This window comes from Mixophyes fleayi, chromosome 5, assembly GCF_038048845.1.
Source record: "Mixophyes fleayi isolate aMixFle1 chromosome 5, aMixFle1.hap1, whole genome shotgun sequence".
In the NCBI taxonomy this organism is placed as follows: Eukaryota; Metazoa; Chordata; class Amphibia; order Anura; family Limnodynastidae; genus Mixophyes; species Mixophyes fleayi.
The window spans coordinates 20,928,567-20,949,308 of NC_134406.1; the positions used below are offsets into that span (position 1 = coordinate 20,928,567).

The 20,742-nt window shown below is 41.9% G+C and overlaps 1 protein-coding gene across 5 annotated transcripts in view; it reads left to right on the top strand.

The window, feature by feature from the left end:
• Positions 1–20,742, top strand: part of SGCE (sarcoglycan epsilon) — an 86,896-nt gene that overhangs the window by 17,098 nt on the left and 49,056 nt on the right. For all 5 annotated transcript variants that reach the window (XM_075211789.1, XM_075211791.1, XM_075211788.1 and 2 more), the window contains exon 2: positions 18,791–18,913. In XM_075211789.1, the coding sequence (XP_075067890.1) occupies positions 18,791–18,913 (123 nt within the window). The remainder of the gene's footprint in view (positions 1–18,790; positions 18,914–20,742) is intronic.

A 20,742-nucleotide genomic window follows, 5' to 3' on the forward strand; every position in this document is an offset into this window, starting at 1 on the left:
CATGAAGAGATATCGTTTTTAATTCTTCCTGTTACGACAAGTCCGATTGTCCTAGGCCTTCCATGGCTTCAGTGTCACTCTCCCCAGATTGACTGGCGCACCCCTCAAGTCACGTCTTGGGGGCCTGAATGTCACCATCATTGCCTTTCCCAAGTCATTCCTCTCAAGGTACAGCAAGCTTCCATTTCAGCTATTTCACCGGGACTCCCTCCTCAATATGCTTTATTTACCGATGTTTTTGATAAAGCTCAGTCTGAACGTCTTCCTCCTCATCGTTCTTGGGATTGTCCGATTGATCTTCTTCCTGGCAAGACTCCTCCCAGAGGCCGGGTCTATCCACTCTCGTTACCTGAAACTCAAGCTACATCTGAATATATACGGGAGAACCTCCAGCGTGGGTTCATTCGACCTTCCACCTCGCCCGCTGGAGCTGGGTTCTTCTTTGTCAAAAAGAAGGATGGATCATTACGCCCTTGTATAGATTTTCGTGGACTCAATGCCATTACTATCAAGAACCGGTATCCCATTCCGTTGATCACTGAGCTATTTGACCGCATCAAGGGAGCCCGTATTTTTACTAAGTTGGATCTTCGTGGTGCTTACAATTTAATCAGAATCCGTTCCGGTGACGAATGGAAGACGGCGTTTAACACCAGAGACGGGCATTACGAATATCTGGTAATGCCTTTCGGGCTATGTAATGCCCCCGCTGTTTTTCAGGGCTTCATTAATGAGATTTTTCGGGACTTATTATATGTATGTGTCGTCGTCTACCTGGACGACATATTGATTTTTTCACAGGACCTGCCTTCTCACCACCAACATGTGGCAGAAGTCCTCTCCAGGCTACGGAAAAATTCATTGTTCTGTAAATTAGAAAAATGTTCATTCGAATTACCCCAGATTCCATTCTTGGGGTATATTGTTTCCGGAGTTGGTCTGAAGATGGATCCTGACAAAGTAAATGCTGTACTACATTGGCCCCAGCCAACTACTCTTCGTGCCATCCAGCGTTTTTTAGGTTTTGCCAATTACTATAGACGCTTCATTCAAGATTTTTCTTCCATTGCATCTCCTATTGTGGCCCTGACTCGTAAAGGGGCTAATCCTAAGCAATGGTCTACTGAGGCTATTCAAGCCTTTCAAACATTAAAAGAGTCCTTCTCTTCGGCTCCAATCCTTCGTCAGCCTGATGTGACACTCCCTTTTTTCCTAGAAGTAGATGCCTCTAATGTGGGCTTAGGAGCTATTCTCTCCCAACGCTCGGAACAGCAAAAATTCCACCCTTGTGCCTTCTATTCTCGGGGTCTCCTACCCGCAGAGAAGAATTATACCATCGGAGACAAGGAATTACTGGCTATCAAAGCCGCATTAGAGGAATGGAGATACTTGTTAGAGGGAGCTCGCCATCCGGTGACGATCTTCACGGATCATAAGAACTTGTCATATCTCCAGTCTGCCCAATGCTTGAACCCTCGTCAAGCAAGATGGTCTCTTTTCTTTTCCCGTTTTGATTTAATAATTACCTTCAAACCAGCTGCCAAGAACAAAAAAGCTGATGCCTTATCTAGAGCCTTTGCTACGTCCTCTGATATAGAAGAGGTTTCCAACCATACCATTCTAGACCCCAAATGTATCTCACTGGCTGCTTCATCCACCAAAACGCTACCATTTGGGAAGACCCTTGTGCCTTCTACTCTAAGGAGGAAAATCCTTTCGTGGTTCCATGCCTCTCGTTTTTCTGGACACGCCGGTGAACACAAGACTTTTGAGATCCTCTCTCGAAGTTACTGGTGGCCTTCAATGAGGAGAGACGTCAAAGAGTTCATTGCTTCCTGTGAATTATGTTCGCAATTCAAATCCTCCCGCAGAACCCCAGCAGGGTTGCTGCGACCACTACCCATTCCGTCCAAACCATGGACCCATATTAGTATGGATTTCGTTACTGACTTACCACCTAGTAAGAACCATAACACTATTTGGGTGGTAGTGGACAGATTTTCGAAGATGGCTCATTTCATCCCTCTGTCTGGTTTGCCTTCCTCGTCTATCCTGGCTGAACATTTCATTAAAGAGATCTTCCGTATCCATGGATGTCCATCTGAGATTGTGTCTGATAGAGGAGTACAATTCGTGTCCAGATTCTGGCGAGCCCTTTGTAAAACCTTGGGCATACGATTAGCACTCTCATCTTCTTACCATCCACAATCCAATGGATAAACCGAACGTGTCAATCAAGATCTTGAGACTTTTATAAGGATATTTTCATCAGCCAATCAAGACAACTGGGTAGAGTTACTCCCTTGGGCTGAGTTCGCCCATAACAACATGTACCATGAGTCATCATCCAAAACTCCATTCTTTGTGGTCTACGGTCACCATCCGTCTTTTCCGGAATTTCCTGCCCTCCCGCCCACCCAAGTTCCTGCGGTGGAGACTGTTTGTCAGACCTTTAAAAATATCTGGTCTCAGGTTAGAACCTGTTTAAAGAAGACATCTGTCAAATATAAATCTTTCGCTGATAAGAAGAGGCGGGCTATTCCACCACTAAAAATTGGAGATCGTGTCTGGTTATCCACAAAAAATATTCGTTTGAAGGTTCCATCCATGAAATTCGCCCCTCGTTTTATTGGTCCATATAGGATCATTCAAGTTATCAATCCAGTATGTGTGAAACTCCTTCTTCCTAAGAGTCTTCAGATTTCTAATGCCTTCCATGTATCTTTGCTCAAACCTCTTATTATCAACCGTTTTTCAACTCCTCCCTCAGCTCCGCAGCCAGTTCAAGTCCATCAGGAGGAGGATTTTGAGATTACCGAGGTACTAGATGCAAAAATTTCGCGAGGAGTCCTCCACTTCCTCGTTCATTGGAAGGGCTTTGGTCCTGAGGAGCGCTCTTGGATCAAAGCTGAAGATCTTAATGCTCCTGCCCTTTTGAAGAAGTTTTACTCCAAAAATCCGGACAAGCCCGGTTCCAGGCGTTCTGTGCCCACCTTTAAAAGGGGGGGTACTGTCACTCACCGGACCGTGAGTGCCTCTTCCCGGACATTTAGGAACCGTGGCCGTCCACCATCCTGAGGGTCTGCGCATGCGCAGCCCTTTTCTATACTTCAGTGTATACCCCTTTAACTTAATTGGCAGATCAGGCAACCTCCCTATATTAAGCACCTGTGGTCACTACCACGTTGCCTGATCTTGGAGTCTCATTCCTCATGAGTCTCTGAAGGTGTTCCTGCATTACTTGTGTATTCAGTGCTGCTGATTCCTGTGGTTTCCTAACCACTACTACTACTGTGGTTCCATACCACTTCTACCATCAACTGTATCATCATGACTGTTTGCTGATTCCTATCCGCTGCCTCCGTGCACTACAGTCTTCTACACCACTTCATCGTTATTTTATATCTAAGTGACTGTTTACTCATTGCTATCCGCTGCCTCCGTGCCCTCCAGCTTATACCTCACTCACCTGCTTCTCATCAAGTCTGTTTGCTGGTTTCTATCCGCTGCCTCCGTGCACTACAGTCTCCTGCTTGCAACTCGCCTGTGTTCAACATCGTGACTGCCAGCTGACTACTATCCGCTGCCTCTGTGCACTACAGTCTCCTGCTTGCAACTCGCCTGTGTTCAACATCGTGACTGCCAGCTGACTACTATCCGCTGCCTCTGTGCACTACAGTCTCCTGCTTGCAACTCGCCTGTGTTCAGCATCGTGACTGCCAGCTGACTACTATCCGCTGCCTCTGTGCACTACAGTCTCCTGCTTGCAACTCGCCTGTGTTCAACATCGTGACTGCCAGCTGATTACTATCCGCTGCCTCCGTGCACTACACTCTCATCTCATCTTTGCTGTGTCTTCCTCGAGACTGCCGCTTTTCATTACCATCTGCTACACTTCGTGATCTACAGCTCCTGCCCTACGCTGCACTCCTGTTTCCCATCGCTGTTGGTTCCTGTGGTTGCTACTGGTTACCTCCGTGTGCCGCTGAGTCCTGCCGCTGTGGTCAGCGCTATCGTCCATCTCCTGCTGATCCACTCTCCACGCCTTCACGTGTTCCACTGGCCTCTACCCTCCTGTCAGCATTGGATTTGTATCTCTTCTACTACCCTCTGCTGGATCATCTCCATCCTCCTGGGTTTCCTATGAGTCCAGTTCCACGTGTTGCCGATTCCTGTGGATTCGTGTCCCTGTCGGTCTACTCTCCTGTGCGCTGCACCTGCTAGACCGCTGCTTCTCCTATCCAGGGACTTCCTATCCAGTCGGTCTCCAGCCGCTCAGGTACCGCTGCAATCCCATCTGACTGCTACTACTGAACCACGGTATGCATACTTCTCATTGACTGTGCTGTGTATTGCATATCTTGCTGGACTGTGTTTGGTTCTCTCTGGAGTCTGCTATCCGCTGAGTCTATTGTCATCATTGACTGTGTTATCATTGTGCTGGACTACTTCAAGAGACTTTCTAGATTGCAGACCTGATCAGTCATTTACATATATATATACCTATATTGTGCATATTACTGTGGATCGTGTATAAGGTGCCTGTGTATATCCTGTGTTGCAGTCTTCCCCCGTGCACCTCCTCACATATATATGCAGTGGTACAACTTGCTGATGTCAGACCACTGATCCCTGTTTCCGGTATCACCTGTTCCATTATCCTCTCACATAGCAGTGGTACAACTTGCTACCGCAGACCACTGACTACCTGGATACCTCCACTTGGATTCCATTCCTTCACTCAGACAGCGGTACAACTTGCTACCCGCAGACCGCTGACTCTCATCACCTCCTTGTCTCTGTTGGACATTCCTCCTCACTATAGCAGTGGTACAACTTGCTATCGCAGACCACTGACTACCTTCACGTGTCCTTGTCCATACAGTTCCTTGTGTATCATTACCTCATTATTACCAGTGTTGCTAGTCATAGACTTTCCTGAGCATCTCATCGGTCATCATTTCATGTTCCGTGATCACCCAGCTACCAGAGTACCCTATTACCATCTACATTGCTCTGGTAAGCCTACCATCTGGTGATCCCTGGGTAAAGACTCCTAGTGCCCGTGACATGTTGACATGTAACACAGATTTAGGTGTATATTGGTTAAAATGCCCTTGATCACTGTTTTTTGTGGGTTTATGTGGTGACTATTGGACTATGAAAAAAGAGTTTTCAAAATCACCGAAGTGACATTAAGTTGTCACTGGACAGAGGTGCAAAGTATCAGAGTTCAGATTATACTAAGGCTGTAGCTGTACATTTCCAGAATGTCCATTATCCAAGATATATAGGGCCTGATTCATTAAGGAACATCAGTCTATTTGTGTGCTGTATCTTGTGCAAAATGGCTCTGCACATGCGTGGAAACGAGACTTAAGCCAGAGAACGCAACCGCAGGTAATTCATGTTTGCACGCAAATGACACTTCTGACTGCCTACGATAAAGGGCAGAACACTGAGGGGGGGGGGACTAGCATATGCAATGTACAGTAAGGGCGTACCGAGGCAGAGCGCACACACATGCAAGCTCTGGACATCTCTCATGTACGTGTCTTTTAGCCGCATCAGTTGCACCAACTACAGGTCAGGTGTAAGTACCGATTGATAGGTAGGTTAATTGGCTGCTATAAAATTGACCGTAGTCTGTCTGTCTGTCTCTGTCTGTGTGTGTGTGTGTGTGTGTGTTAGGGAATTTAGACTGTAAGCTCCTATGGGGCAGGTACTGATGTGAATGAGTTCTCTGTACAGCGCTGCGGCATTAATGGCGCTATAAAAAGAAATGGTGATGATGATGATGATTGTCGCATATGCATGTCACAACATGTGCTTACAATTAAGAGCAGCTGTAAAAATGCATTTTATGTACAGTACGGATTAAGAACATCCTAATAAATGTATTTAATTAAAAAACAAAAACTTTTTCCCCCAATGTATTTACATTAATCATTGCATTCTTAACAGGTGACAATAATTAAATACATTTATTTTTCTGTGCGTTCTGATAGGACTTTATGTTGTACATATGCATGTGCGTTTCCTGCAGTGTGTTGTGTCTGTCTACATATGGCAAGTGTCTTATAGGCAGAGCGTACTTATACCCATATTCAGATCCGTTTGCACTTGAATATGGACGTACGTGTGCGATTTCTGTCTGTTTAAAAAAAAAGTAAAAAATTGTTTCACTTTGCTCTCCTGATTGAATCAGGACCATAGTGATTGACCACATTGATAAATTGCCATGTGAGTGTGGGTCTGAGATGATATCATTGGGACTCCACTCTTCATTTTCCAATACCTGGGATTTGTTTTGGACAGGAGACAGATTGTGACATTACATTTGGACTACATATGTAGTGTATGACTACTCAATGTAATTGTCTGTGCTAAAATGAGATCTCTATTATAACAACCTGTATATTTTTGCTTTAGTCCTCAAGTCTTAATCTCCTTTTCACAACAAAGACCTTTTCATTTTATTGCATTTTCATGTTGCTTAGAAGCATCAATATTTTGTATCTTCTGTTTCCCCTTCTGTTGTGTTTTCTTTTACTTCTCATTGAGTTATTGTGGGATTGAAAAGAACATGTTAATAATTATTGCCCCCATTGTGTTTTGCTCATCACCTTATATTAAACAGTTGCCAGCTTTTCGGTGAGGTTTTTAGAAATTTGTTCCTACATTTTTTTTTGCACTGGGAGCGTCCCTATTTGTCAGTACATGCCAACTGCATAATAAAATTTATTTTTGTCTGCAAGTTATATTTCATTCTCAGCATCTGCTTTTATTCTGGAGGACATAATGGTTAATTCACTACACTTGTTGCAGAGGAATATTTAAAAGTTATTAAGAAAATGATAATCAGGTTCTGTAACCATGCCATGATGGGAATTGTAGTGCACCAACACTGTATAACATGTAACCTGTTAGAAGCAAAGTTTCTCTGGAAATGGTTTTAAAATGTATGAAATGGGCGACCAAAGAATATATTTACTAAACTGCGGGTTTGAAAAGTGGAGATGTTGCCTATAACAACCAATCAGATTCTAGCTGTCATTTTGTAGAATGCACTGAATAAATGATAACTAGAATCTGATTGGTTGCTATAGGCAACATCTCCACTTTTTCAAAACCGCAGTTTAGTAAATATACCCCCAAGTGTCGCTCTCAGACCGCCGAAACGATTGCCCAAATTGCAGAGGAAAACTGAGCAGGAAGATCAACAAAATCTACAGTGTAAGGAAAATAACTGATCGGAAAAATGTATTAAAAATATATAATCGCAGCATAGAGCTTGCAGAGAATGCCAGAGAAAAGACTGCATACCGATTACAGAAATATAAAAAGACTCCTTTTATTGCCGGCTGCACCCATGGCAGGAATTTTGGCAATATTCTCTATTGCCTATTAACATGTTAGAGTGAAAACTTCAGTTGCCATTTTTAGGCGTAAACTGTCCCCTCTAGGAATATGACTGTGGTAAAAGTTCAGCAGTTAATTTGAAAAGACAAAATGTGACCCCTGCATTTATACGTACACTACCTAAGGTGTCCAGTTCTGCAATACCCTGACTACAGCTCGGTGAATACACATTAAAGGCTAGATTTACTAAACTGCGGGTTTGAAAAAGTGGAGATGTTGCCTATAGCAACCAATCAGATTCTAGCTGTCATTTATTTAGTGCATTCTAGAAAATGACAGCTAGAATCTGATTGGTTGCTATAGGCAACATCTCCACTTTTTCAAACCCACAGTTTAGTAAATATACCCCTAAGGGTCATTTAAGAGCCGCAAAAAATGCCCACATGCAACGGAACATAAGACAAGTGAAAACCCCAATGGTTATGGTAACACTAGAAAGAATGGTTTCTAGTGTCAGATCCATTACGTGCATTTTACAAACATTAAAAACACATATATGATTTTTTCCCGTTTACTGCATTTCAACATATTGGGATACCTACAGTGGTTCTAAAACGCTAGTAAAAACACAACTTAAAATACATATCAATTGCGATTACTTCTGATTTACGCTTTCACTAGAGTTAGAAGCACAAGTAAAATGCCAGGTGGTATATCCCGCAATGCTAGTGAGTGTGGATTGCTGCCTCTGTTCTAACCTCCCTCTTATACAACCTCCCCCTACACAACCTCCCCCTACACAACCTCCCCCTACACAACCTCCCCCTACACAACCTCACCTTTACAGCCTGTTCACACAAGTGCTTCATTATTGTTTTGTATCTTTTTCTCATGCTGCATTCCACGTTTATGTCATTGCCATGTTTCTATGTTCTTCTTGGTTGACCAGCCCAAGTCCATTGCCCCATAACCCCATGTCAGTATGGGGGTAACTTTCTCCCAATATTCCTTATGTCAGTGCTCCACAGAACGAGTCATGGGAAAAAGTTACAAAATTATAATACAGTGCTTGGCTGAATGAGCTCATCTAGACTAGGGGGTATATTTACTAAACTGCGGGTTTGGAAAAGTGGAGATGTTGCCTATAGCAACCAATCCGATTCTAGTTACCATTTATTTAGTACATGCTACAACATGACAGCTAGAATCTGATTGGTTGCTATAGGCAACATCTCCACTTTTTCAAACCCGCAGTTTAGTAAATATACCCCTAGGACTTTACAACATGTGTCAGTTATACCCTGAGGGGGACCACAGACAAATCTTAGAGGTACTTCAGTCTCTTAAATGTAATTCTAAATAATAGCCTTTTGCCTTATGGATGAAATATATGCAACAATTGTAAGAACTATCATTATCTTGACAGGTTGTGATAGTGGTTTTTTAATTGAAAATAATGTTAATGCCTATGTGAAGATATATTTTATTTCTATAATTGTACAGTCTGCCTGTATGTACTCAATAATTAATAATGAATAATGGGGCAGTGCTGTGGTTAGCATTGCTCCCTTACAGTACTGGAGTGTCATGGGTTTGATTCTAACCAGGACCCTATCTGTGTGGCGTTTGTGTGATCTCCCGGTGTTTGCGTGGATTTCCTCTGGTGCTCCAGTTTCTTCCCACACTCCAATGATATACAGCTAGACTACTTGGCCAATGACTAATATGGACCCTAGTGTGTGTGTGTATTAAGGAATTTACACTGCAAGCTCCAATGGGGCAGGGACTGATGTGAAAGACAAATATTGTCTGTATAACATAATATGGTGGCGCTATATAAAATAAAAAAATAATAACAATAATTATAATGAATAGTCATAGTGAATTAATTCTCCCATAAACATCTTCACTGGCAAGTGGTACACATTCCCTTCCATTCATAATACCTGAAGAAGCAGGGGCGAGCTGGGCCGGGGGGCAGGGGGGGCATCGGTCCGCTCAGTCTGACCCCTGTTTGGGCCGGGCCCCCCCCTCCCCCCCCGGTGGATGTTAAATTTCGTTAATATTATCCGCGGTTAATATTAGATGCGGCCGCATCGCGTGTCATGTGATGCGGCCACCTGTGCGCCCCCCGGGCTGAGATTTGCCAACCCGCGCCTGACAAGAAGGGATAAACAAATTGATACAAATGACACTGACATAAACATATACTGTAGAGACTTGAGGTGCTGAGGACAGTTCCCACAAGGTCGTACAATCAAACTGGGAGTGGGGCTTGTGAGCTATAAGGAAGGGTTGAAGAAACCGTAAAGTTAAGGTTAATAGATTTAGTGAAAGAGAAGAAGGTTAATAGATGATCTGTTGTGAGAACGATTAAGCAATTGTTGTTTGAGTCAGCTAGTAAGAGAGTGAGTTTTGTGAGAGTGTTTAAAGATTTAGAGGATGGAAAAGAGATATTTTGAGAAACTGCATTCCAAAGGAGTGGTGCTGCTCCGGAAAAGTATATAGGCGTGATGAGGTTAGCAGGGTGTAGGACAATCTGGGGTCATTGGATGAACGTAGGCGATGGTTCGGAAAGTATTTCGACAGAAGAGAGACTATGTAAGGTAGAGCCGGGTTGGAAAGAGCTTTGTAGGTTTGTGTTAAATGTTTACTTTAGACAGTATAGGAAGCCAGTGCTGTGAGTTATGAGAAAGATCAGTGGGTGAGGTATATAAGAGTGGTGGCAGGATTTTTAACTCACTGGACGCTCAATTGACGATCAAGTGGAAGGCCAATTAGGAGAATAATGCAAAAGTCCAGAAGGAAAATAAGAGAATAAATAAGGTTTTTGCAGCCACTTTGTTGAGAAAGGTGGCATTTTGATGATGATATTAATATGACAGAATATTTAAAGGGACTATATGTGAGTCATGAAAGAGAGAGTCTAATCAGGTGGAGACAATGATGGGGTTGTTAACTGTGATAAAGTGAGTACGGCAGCACGGTGACTCAGTGGTTAGCCAGTTTGCCTCACAGCACTGGGGCCATGAGTTCAATTCCCATCCATGGCCTTATCTGTGTGGAGTTTGTATGTTCTCCCTGTGTTTGCGTGGGTTTCCTCCGGGTGCTCCGGTTTCCTCCTACACTCCAAAAACATACTGGTAGGTTAATTGGCTGCTATTAAAATTGACCCTAGTTTGTGTGTGTGTATATTAGGGAATTTAGACTGTAAGCTCCAATGGGGCAGGGACTGATGTGAATGAGTTCTCAGTACAGCGCTGCGGAATTAGTGGCGCTATATAAATAGATGATGATGATGATGATGATAATGGGACAGATACAATACCAGGAGGGAGGGCAATATCTTCAGTTTTTGATATTTTAAGCTTCAGATGGTGTCAGGACATCTAGGAGGAAACAACAGAAAGACAGTTGGAGATAGATTGACAGAGGCTAGGGCAGGAAACGTAAATTTGGACATCATCAGCATAGAGGGGATCCAGAAAATTACAGGACTTTATGAATTTTCCAAGGGAGGCAGTGTAGAGGGAGTAGAATAGAGGACCAATGACTGATCCAACTGAGAGCTGAAGAGACCATCTGAGATGGCAACTGAAAAGTAATATATGGAAACATAACACCTTAAACAGGAGAGAACAGCATCACATATGCCAGTGGATTAGAGTGTGTTACGAAGACATTTATGGTCTACATGTTCTACAGAAATTTATGGTCAAACATTGTAGGGATGTCACGGAGGATTAAGATGGAAAAGTGTCCTTTAACCTTAGAAGACAATAGATCATTAGATACTTTGGTCACAGCAGTTTCCGTCGAAAGAAATGTAAAGGACTGTTTGTCCTCCAAACAAGAATTAATCTATTGCAGACAATCTGCTCACTTACAGGGATAGATGAGGTGAGATATAGAGTAGTAACTAGACAAGGGTAAGGAGCAGGAGTTAACATGCGAGGGTATCAGGTCCAAAGTACATGTGGTGGGACATTTGGAGGAGGGAAAAATCAAGCTTGCCCTCAGTAACTTGGTAGAAAGTAGGGACTGTTGGACGGGTAGGGGTTAGAATGTAGCTTGTTGGTCAAGACATGTCATGTCTGAGCATCTACTTTTTATTTGATATTAGCTGCAATTTGATGTTCTACAGTCACAGATAAGCTTTATGTAGGAAAGTCCACGTCAACCTCTATACAAATGTCCAACGCTATTTCCAGTGCTGACCTCAATTGCAAAGAATATTTGTGATTGCTTTTAAATGTGGAAATCAATTCACTATGTAACATCTGTCTCCGATTTTGAAAGCAAGCTTGAGATAGCAATATCTCTATTAATCTGACATTGTTTTGTTTTGTTCTGAAAAGCTATTTTGCTAAGCTGTGTTGATGGCAAAAATGAATCAATTTACCGGATGGCTAAGCGGCCGAACCTTCATGTAATCAGCATAGTAAATCCTGCTGAGAGGAAAGATGGTGAGTTTAGGCTCCGCTTTGTGACATACCCATAATTAACGATTCCCCTGTCTTTAAAAATACTTTTAAAAATTCCGTTTTGTGTAAAAATATTTATATATTTATAAATCATATCTTGAGTTGTGTGTCTACTGTGTGACTTACACAACTTATGGCTCTCAATTGACCAGGTCTGTTTACTCACTTCTGTGTGTTAACCTTTGCCCCCTTGTATATTACTATGGAACTAACTTCATCAATAACTAAGAGTCCTGTGTAAAAACTATTAAAAATGGTGGAGTTTCCACTTTAAAATCTCTTCACTGTTACCTAAAACTCTCCTACGCCTACGCCTATGTAATTAATTTAAATTGTTACAATCATTTTATGTTGTAAACTCAGTTTTTGATGGTGTCAGTCAGAGTTTCTCAAGAATTATGCGTCAAATACTTCTTTATAGCTGCAAATGTTTAACAAGTACACCTTAATTCAGTGACAGGCTCTCCGGTACACTTCAAGGGCACATAGATAGTCCATCTGACCTTCAAAAAGTCTAGTCATAAGTTAAAACAATACATTCAATCAAAGAAAGAGACACCTATCTGTAATAACATATCAGCAGGCATTTTAAACAAGTGTTATAAGCTATAACACACAAATCTGATTTGGGGCCACAGGTGCAATTTCGGAGGACCGCCTATCTGTGCCTTTAATCTATGTCAGAGTATCCTAAGTACTATCTGAAATGTTTCATTTATTTCAAGTACTCATTAATGTGTATAAATGTAAACCAAGCATCCTCTTATAACTAAATATTTTAATTTTTTTTTTTTTAAAAAAAAAACAAACAATCCATTTAATTTGTGTTGTATAAGTTTTATTCTTTTCTAATTAAACAGTTATTTTGAATTTAATCTGACAGGTTGACTGGAATTTGTTGACCGTACTCCTGAAGGACTTGTACAGCAGGTTGAAAAAGCATGGTGTAGAAAGAAGCATTATCTAAATAGAAACTGCATTAAGGCCTTATACACATTGCTATTATATTAAAGTGTTTAACTCCTAGGGCTAGATGTATCAAACCTACTAGAAAGGAAAAGTGGAGGTGTTGCCCATAGCAACAACTCAGATTTTATCTGTCATTTAGGTAGAACATTCTAGAAAATGATAGTTAGAATCTTGGTTTCCATTGGCAACACCTTCACTTTTCCTTTTCCGAAGGTTTAATAAATCTACCTCTTATTCTTAAAACCTATTAAAAGCACTTTGACAATGATAGTCCAAAACATAATGGAAGTAAATGGACCTGTACACACACTTTCGGACAAAATAATTTGCTTTGTGACAGCTATCCAATGTTACCAGCAGTGTTCACAAGCCTTAACACTGGGCACAAATGGGAATGCTCATTAAGAACACAGTACACTATGCTGCAGGAGGCTTTGACAACAGGCTTCTAATGCCTAATCACTAATAAAAGTGATCACAGAGTACAACTCCTCAAGCCCTTGACTCCTCCCTCTCCTTCAACCCCCATATCCAATCCCTCACCAAATCCTGTCACTTTCATCACTGTAATATTACTCGTATCCGACCCTTCCTCTCCACTGATGCTACCAAAACTTTCATCCATTCTCTGATCATTTCCTGCCTCGACTACAGCAACCTCCTCCTAATTGGCCTCCTCTTGCTCCTCCTCAGTCCATACTCAATGCTGCAGTGAGACTAATCTTCTTCTCTCACCGTTCTACTTCTGCCTCCCCTCTCTGTAGTACTGCACTGACTCCCCTTCCCCTATAAAGTCCTCTTCAAGCTCCTCTCCCTCACATACAAGGCCCATTCTAACTCCACAGCTCCTTACCTTTCCAACTTCATCTCCATTTATACTCTCTCTTGCCCTCTACGGTCAGTCAACGACCACCGCCTCTGCTGTACCAGGTTACCAGGTCTCACTCCTGCATTCAAGATTTCTCCTGTGCTTCCCCCTTCTATGGAAAGATCTTCTATCGGGCTTTCCCCTGACCTGCAAACCTTAAAAACGATCCCTCAAAACCCACCTGTTCAGGATCGCTTAACCTTCTAATCCTCTACCCCCTTTCTTTATCCTTCCTCACTTATCCTTTTACACCTCACCCTCTTTCTTCCTCCCTCCTCATCTCCCCAGTCTTTTTTCTGATCTTCCTTCAGATTTCCAGGCCCCTCACGACCCTAGTCCCCCTTTCTACTCTCCATTCATATTTCTAGTCCTCTAATCCAGACTCCTACTGGTGATTCTTGTTAGTCTGCCCCCTCCCCTAGATTGTAAGCTCCCACGAGCAGGGCCCTCTATTCCTTGTGTCCTCCTCCTCCTGTCAATTTCCTGTTGCCTCTGGCACCCCAACTTCATTCCTCAACCTCGACTCTGGGCTCCTGCTTCAGTCTCCTCCTCGCCCCTCCCCTCCATTACTGTCTCTGGTCCTGCTAGTTGTGTCCACACTCCTGGGTTCAGGCCCATCCTACTTTAGTCCACTCCCACCTCTCTTACGCTTTCTGACTCTCAAACGTTTCTATATTAATTTATACCTCTTTGTCCGGCCTACCTGTCCTCGGCCAGGATGTCAGTTCAATTGTTTTGTTTTTGTACTGTCCTGTATGCCATGTACTATTTTGTCCTAGGCACTGTACTGCGCTACAGACCGTTTATGGCATCTTATAAATAAAGTGTAATAATAATAATAATTCAAGGTTTTGTCAATACTTTTAACTAAGGCTCATTTATGAATGAGTAAAAGTTCAGTGACAATGCCGTTTTGTGAGGTCATTCACCTAACTTTTGCGCAATGTTCTAATTTTTACGGGTAAGCACATGGATTTGTGGACCAAAATAGCGGTGCCTGCAGGTATGGAAATGATTGGATCAGGGGCGTTCCTTGCTGAGTGTGGATAAGGCGCAGCTATTTTTTGCACCGACATGCAATAAACAAGATTTAATTTTATGGGATGAGAATTTTTCCTCCAGGAATTTCTCCAGAATTTCTCCTTCAGAAGCCTCCACACATGCCACACCCCAGAGGCCTCCACACATGCCACACCCCAGAGGCCTTCACACATGCCACCCCCCAGAGGCCTCAATACATGCCACCCCCCAGAAGCCTCCACACATGCCACCAACCAGAGGCCTCATCACATGCCACCCCCAGAGGACTCCACACAAGCCACCCGCAGAGGCCTACACACATTCCACCTCCCAGAGACCTCCACACATGCCATCCCCCAGAGGCCTCCACACATTCCACCCTCCAGAGGCCTCCACACATGTCACCCCCACGAGGCCTCCACACATTTCATCCTCCAGAGACCTCCACACGTTTCAACCCTCAGAGGCCTCCACACATTCCACCCTCCAGAGACCTCCACACAAGTCACTCCCCAGAGGCCTCCACACAAGCCACACGCCGGAGGCCTCCACACATGCCACCCCCTGGAGACCTCCACACATTCCACCCCAAAGAGACCTCCACACATGCCACCATCCAGAGGCCTCCACACAAGCCATCCCCCGGAGGCCTCCACACATTCCACCCCCTCGAGACCTACACACATGCCACCCTCCAGAGGCCTCCACACATTCCACCCCCCAGAGGACTCCACACATGTCACTTGTTTTATTTCCAGGGCCAAATGTACTCTCCCCTCAGGTTTTATATGTGCTGCCCCAAACCTCACCCATAGATCTCATTAGTTCCAATCCCTACTGCCTCCCATGAGTGTAAGATAAACATATAGAATAATTAACCCCTAACTGAGCTCATTATTACTTGTCTATAATATGTAAATAAATAATGAATAATATACACAGTTTAATCTACAATAAAGCCCTGGTGAGGCCCAAGAATAAATGAACTATCCAAAATCCAGACCTGTTTATTTCCGTACCAGCAGATAATAGAATTGCCTGTTTTTCTGTGCAGTATCTGTGTTCTACAGACCTCCCGGAAAGGATCTACATGTAACCTATGTACTTGAAAGGATTACTTGTAGAAAACATGGCTATTATGTCAGAAGTACTTGCGCGTGTGAGTAATTACTATCACAAATGAGACCATTGCCATTTAGGAAGAAGCTGAGGGGATGAGGGTTGTTGGAACAGAAGTCAGATGACAATTATGGAAATAAGTGAACACAAAGGGAGTTTTGTACTTGTGCCTATACGACTTCTCTTACAGGCTGTTTTTAATACCACGGGTTCACATGAGCAGCATAAAAAAATATCATGTATTTCAGTTACTTCAATTTCCATTTCCATGTCCTATTTTTATATATATATAAGTGGTACAGATGAATAAAGCCTCATATTTTCCTGACAGCAAATCAATGTACATATAGAACATTATGATTTATAGTCTTCTCTGTGTTCCTATTGTTACAATACAAGGACATAATCAGAACCTACATAACACATATAACCACAGGTGCCAACATTTTAAAATAGTTTTATTTTATTTTCTTCTGAGCTTATGCATCCACTGAGGTTATGCACAAGAACTTTGTCGGCAGACCTTGGGGCACTACAATTGCCATCATGTCACGTACATTGAATTTAATAATAGTGTATTTTATTGTGTTTTAAATACTCCTTTTCAATAAATATAAAGTTATAACATCTATACAATAATTGTAACACCAGCCCTTCAGCACCTGTAGAGATAACACCTAAAAGACGTACCTAGGATGCGCGCACGTCTAGTTGTGTTACAATTACACGAATATGCCCTTACTGTTCTATGCCTACTCTAGCCCCCTCCTCCCTGCCCCGCTTCCGCCTCTCCAGACATAAATAGATGCCAGACAAAAATATGCAAAAATGTATATATGGACATAATGCACATGCACCATTAGAAAATGCGTATCTCGCACAAAACAACATACATCCAACCCAGATGAACCCAAATGGACTCAAGTGAATTAAAATAAGCCTTTTTCATTGGTAAATAACTATACATTAATGGTCATTCTTCATTATTTGAAATGTTTAACTCTTTCTCCTAAAATTCTGCTTGCTTTACCATGCTTTGGGGTCTATTTATGAAGCAATAATTCCTGTGATAATGGGCAAAAACTCCACTTACCGTGAATCCACCGCAAATTGAAGTATAATTGAAATTTATGAGCAGCAGATATCGTGGATAACTGCTGCTTTGCATTTTATTTCATTTTCTGTGCAGTCCCCATAAAAGAATAAGGGGACTGCTCCTTAATGCAAGTTTTCGGAATCTTGTTATGTTAATGTACGCCCTGTGCGCATGCACCGAACGATAATCTCGTTCGGCGCATGTGCACAGGGATTGAAAGCATGGAACGAAGAAGACACTCACGATCGCATTACAAAGAGGCAGTGGTAAGCAAGTTTTTTTTTTCAAAGGAACGCCAGTTTACCGGAACTGATGTTCCTGTGTAGGTTTTCGATAAATATGAAAAATAGTTCAATCCTTATCTATGCAATACGGATTGAAAACTATTTTTTCTTTATGCATTTTGTGGTGCCTCTTAAATATGCCCCATAATGTCTTATATTAATCATAAGAGCGAGGAATCTTTATGAGTGTGTCATTTTTGTGCGTTTGAATGTTTTTATTACATTGGCCAAAGTGCGCTTTGCCGTAAAATTGCAACGTGAAGGTGCAAAACTTCCTATTGGGAGTATGGGGAGAATGATTTTCAGGACCTCTGACCAATTATAGCAGTCAAGTCCTCTCCTGCATAATGAAATTTCAGTTTTCCACTTCAGTGCAAAACTAGTCATCCGAACTTAGCACGAAATGTCCCCAGCTTCTCCCAAACGTTTGCGACCCCCGAGAGACCGCCATCTGGGCCTGCAAATCCATGTGCAATGAAAACATTTGCGCAAAAGAAGTCAGATGACTTCATAAAACAGCATTTTTTTCACTTCACCAGTTATGTAAATGTCCCTAATCATGATACGATCCTGTGCATTAGGTGTTATGTCGCTGTGCGTAGTACTCTGGGTCTATCACATGCCGGCAATAGATGAGTTCTTGAAAATAGCAAACTAATAATATTTACTTTCATTCAGCAGCCTCATTATCTCAGTGACTGCTGAAGGTCTGCGGTAAATAAAATTGGCCAAATCATCAACTTCTAAAGAGATGTTTTGGCATCTCAGGCTGTCAAGAAGAAAACAAACCATTCTGAGGGCTACGCAGTGCAGTTTTAGTTCTCCTTTTAAATGAACTATTTATTCTCTGCTAAGAAATATGTCAAATCATGTTTTAAAAAGTCTGTTTAGCAAAGGAAAATAAATAATTTATTTTTCAGATATAAATATTGTGTATGTTATTTTTTGAAGAGTGAAATAATGATAATAGCATTCATAGGCAAACTGAGGGGGGTTTCCTAGTGCCTGGTAACCCCCCTCCAAGCCTGGGGCACTGTATAAATGAGATGACTGGACCCTGCTCCCGCTTCACACAGCTCTGCTTGAAAAGGGAGAGCTGCGTGCACCTAACAATAGTGCACGCAGCATTGCCTATGTATATTATGGGGATAGGAAGAGTTGCCACGCCCCCATGCATGCTGGTCACGCCCACTGGAGACGTGGTGTGGAAACCCCCTCTACAAATCCTGCATTTGCCCCTGGCATTCTATATTTAAAGTAGACCTTTCAGCTGCACACTGCGCAGGTAATTCACAAAGGGCACTCGGTGTACAGCACAAAACGCTTTATTTTTCCCCTAGAGGGTCATTCTCTCATGAGACACCACAGCAATCTAGAAGTGTACCTAGGTTTGCGGACAGGTGGAAAAAATCTGAAGAGGTGCATTCAGAGTCAGGTTGTACAGTATTTAATAACCTGTTATGTGCTAACATATTAATAACATACCTCCTCCCAGCAACCTGAGATGAGTCCTCCCTCTAGTGGTGCTGCGAGGAATTACAACCAGGTATAATCTCAAATAATGGTTCCTTTTCTTTATGCTTTGCAGTGTACACCATCCTGTCTAAGGTGCACTCTGATCACAACGTCTATCCATCATCTGGGGTCCTGTTTGTTCATGTTCTGGAGAGAGAGTCCTACAAGGGGGAATTCCCTCCTTATCCAAAGCCGGGTAAGGAAACTGGAATGTATTTCATTTATATCCCCCAGTCCATGTTCAATGTTCAATAAGACAAATATTACATTATGTACTGTAACATTCTGAAGTCCACTAATTAAAAAAAATAGCGCATTGCACGATACAAATATGTAGCAAATTCATCATCCATCTACACGGACACCTGCACGGTCTACGTGAAGTGTTAAATTGCAGTGAGTGAAATGTGCTTGGCTTGCAAAAAATCAATTTTCAAAGAAGTCAATTATCTCATTTGCTTGTTCATCTGAATTCCAACTTGTCATTTTTTTATTATCAATGTGTTGCTTGTTTACTTTCATTTAAGGTAGAATAATACTTGTATTATCATTCAGAAAAGCAAGGTGACTTTTGCCTTGATTTTAAGTGTCATATTTTTCCTTTTTTTGAACTTTATATACAATGGTTTATGTGCAATAAATTGTGCTTGTTCTGTTATTATGTACCAGTAATAATGTATAGCAAGGATTCTGACACAGGTCAAATGTCTACAATCTCTAGAAGCAGAGTAAGCGGTAAAGCTGCGGGTTTGAAAAAGTGGAGGTGTTGCCTATAGCAACCAATCAGATTCTAGCTATCATTCATTTAGTGCATTCTACAAAATGACAGCTAGAATCTGATTGGTTGCTATAGGCAACACCTCCACTTTTTCAAACCCGCAGCTTGGTAAATTTAACCCTAAATTTCATACTAGTCCAACATCAAATGTAATACTACTGACTGATAGGAAAGGACTGTTTCTTAAAAGGGAAAATATCAGGGCACTTTTTTATGCATTTACGGTAATTAAAACTTTGCATATTTTTGCTCACAAAATTAGCGAAGATTATTACCAAAATATCACCTGGAAACACAACGCGTGATACGGTTATGCATTATAAGATCTTGCAATTTCTTTGACTCTAAATAATCATCAATCCTTTTTTAAATTCCATCTCTTTCACCTGCTGTCGAGGAGAGACTCATAGCTATACATTTGCCTTATGCCCATCAATACCAATCACTTATACCCGTCAGCAGTTTTGATAATGGCACTGCAAGCACTACACTTAGTTCAATTTGATAGTCTTGAATGTCTACTCTCTGGACCCATCAACATATCTACTTTTAATTTAATGACTGTTCCACTAATTGTATAGGAAAAATACACATATTCTGTAATATTCAGAATTTGTTTTATAATTCTCCTCCTGTTTGAAATAATAATAATAATAATAATAATAATAATAATAATAATAATAATAATTTTATAATTTGGACGTTCTGTAGACACCTCGCGCCAAATTGAATCTCCCCCTAAGAGGTGTTGGGATTAATTATTTCATACATATGAAGCATTTTACTCGCCACCCCTGTATGATGACTCCGAAAAATGCTATGTCTGCCAGATAGTGCTAAGAGTTGTACTTCAACAAACAGCTGGACAGGAAAAGGTTAACAGCCCACCTTCCTTTTATTAGACTATTGTTATGATATGCATATACCTCCCAAATGTCTTCAAACCATGCCACGCCCATTCTACACATGACCACACCCATTTACTGCCAGACCATACCTCATGTTGACCAATTAGGAAATCAGAATTGTCCTACAGATGTAGGACTGCTGACAAATGTGTGTGCAATCACTTCTGTAATGTACACATTTTGACTTTGTGGAGTCTATTCCATATAAGAGGAAGAAGAAGACAATTTGCCTTAATGTTATACTCCTGCCTCTTTTTATTATAATGAGTGAAAGGGGGCGTGGTTCACATAACACCACAATGGCCAGTCAGGGTCACAGAATACGTTATTTTTACATTA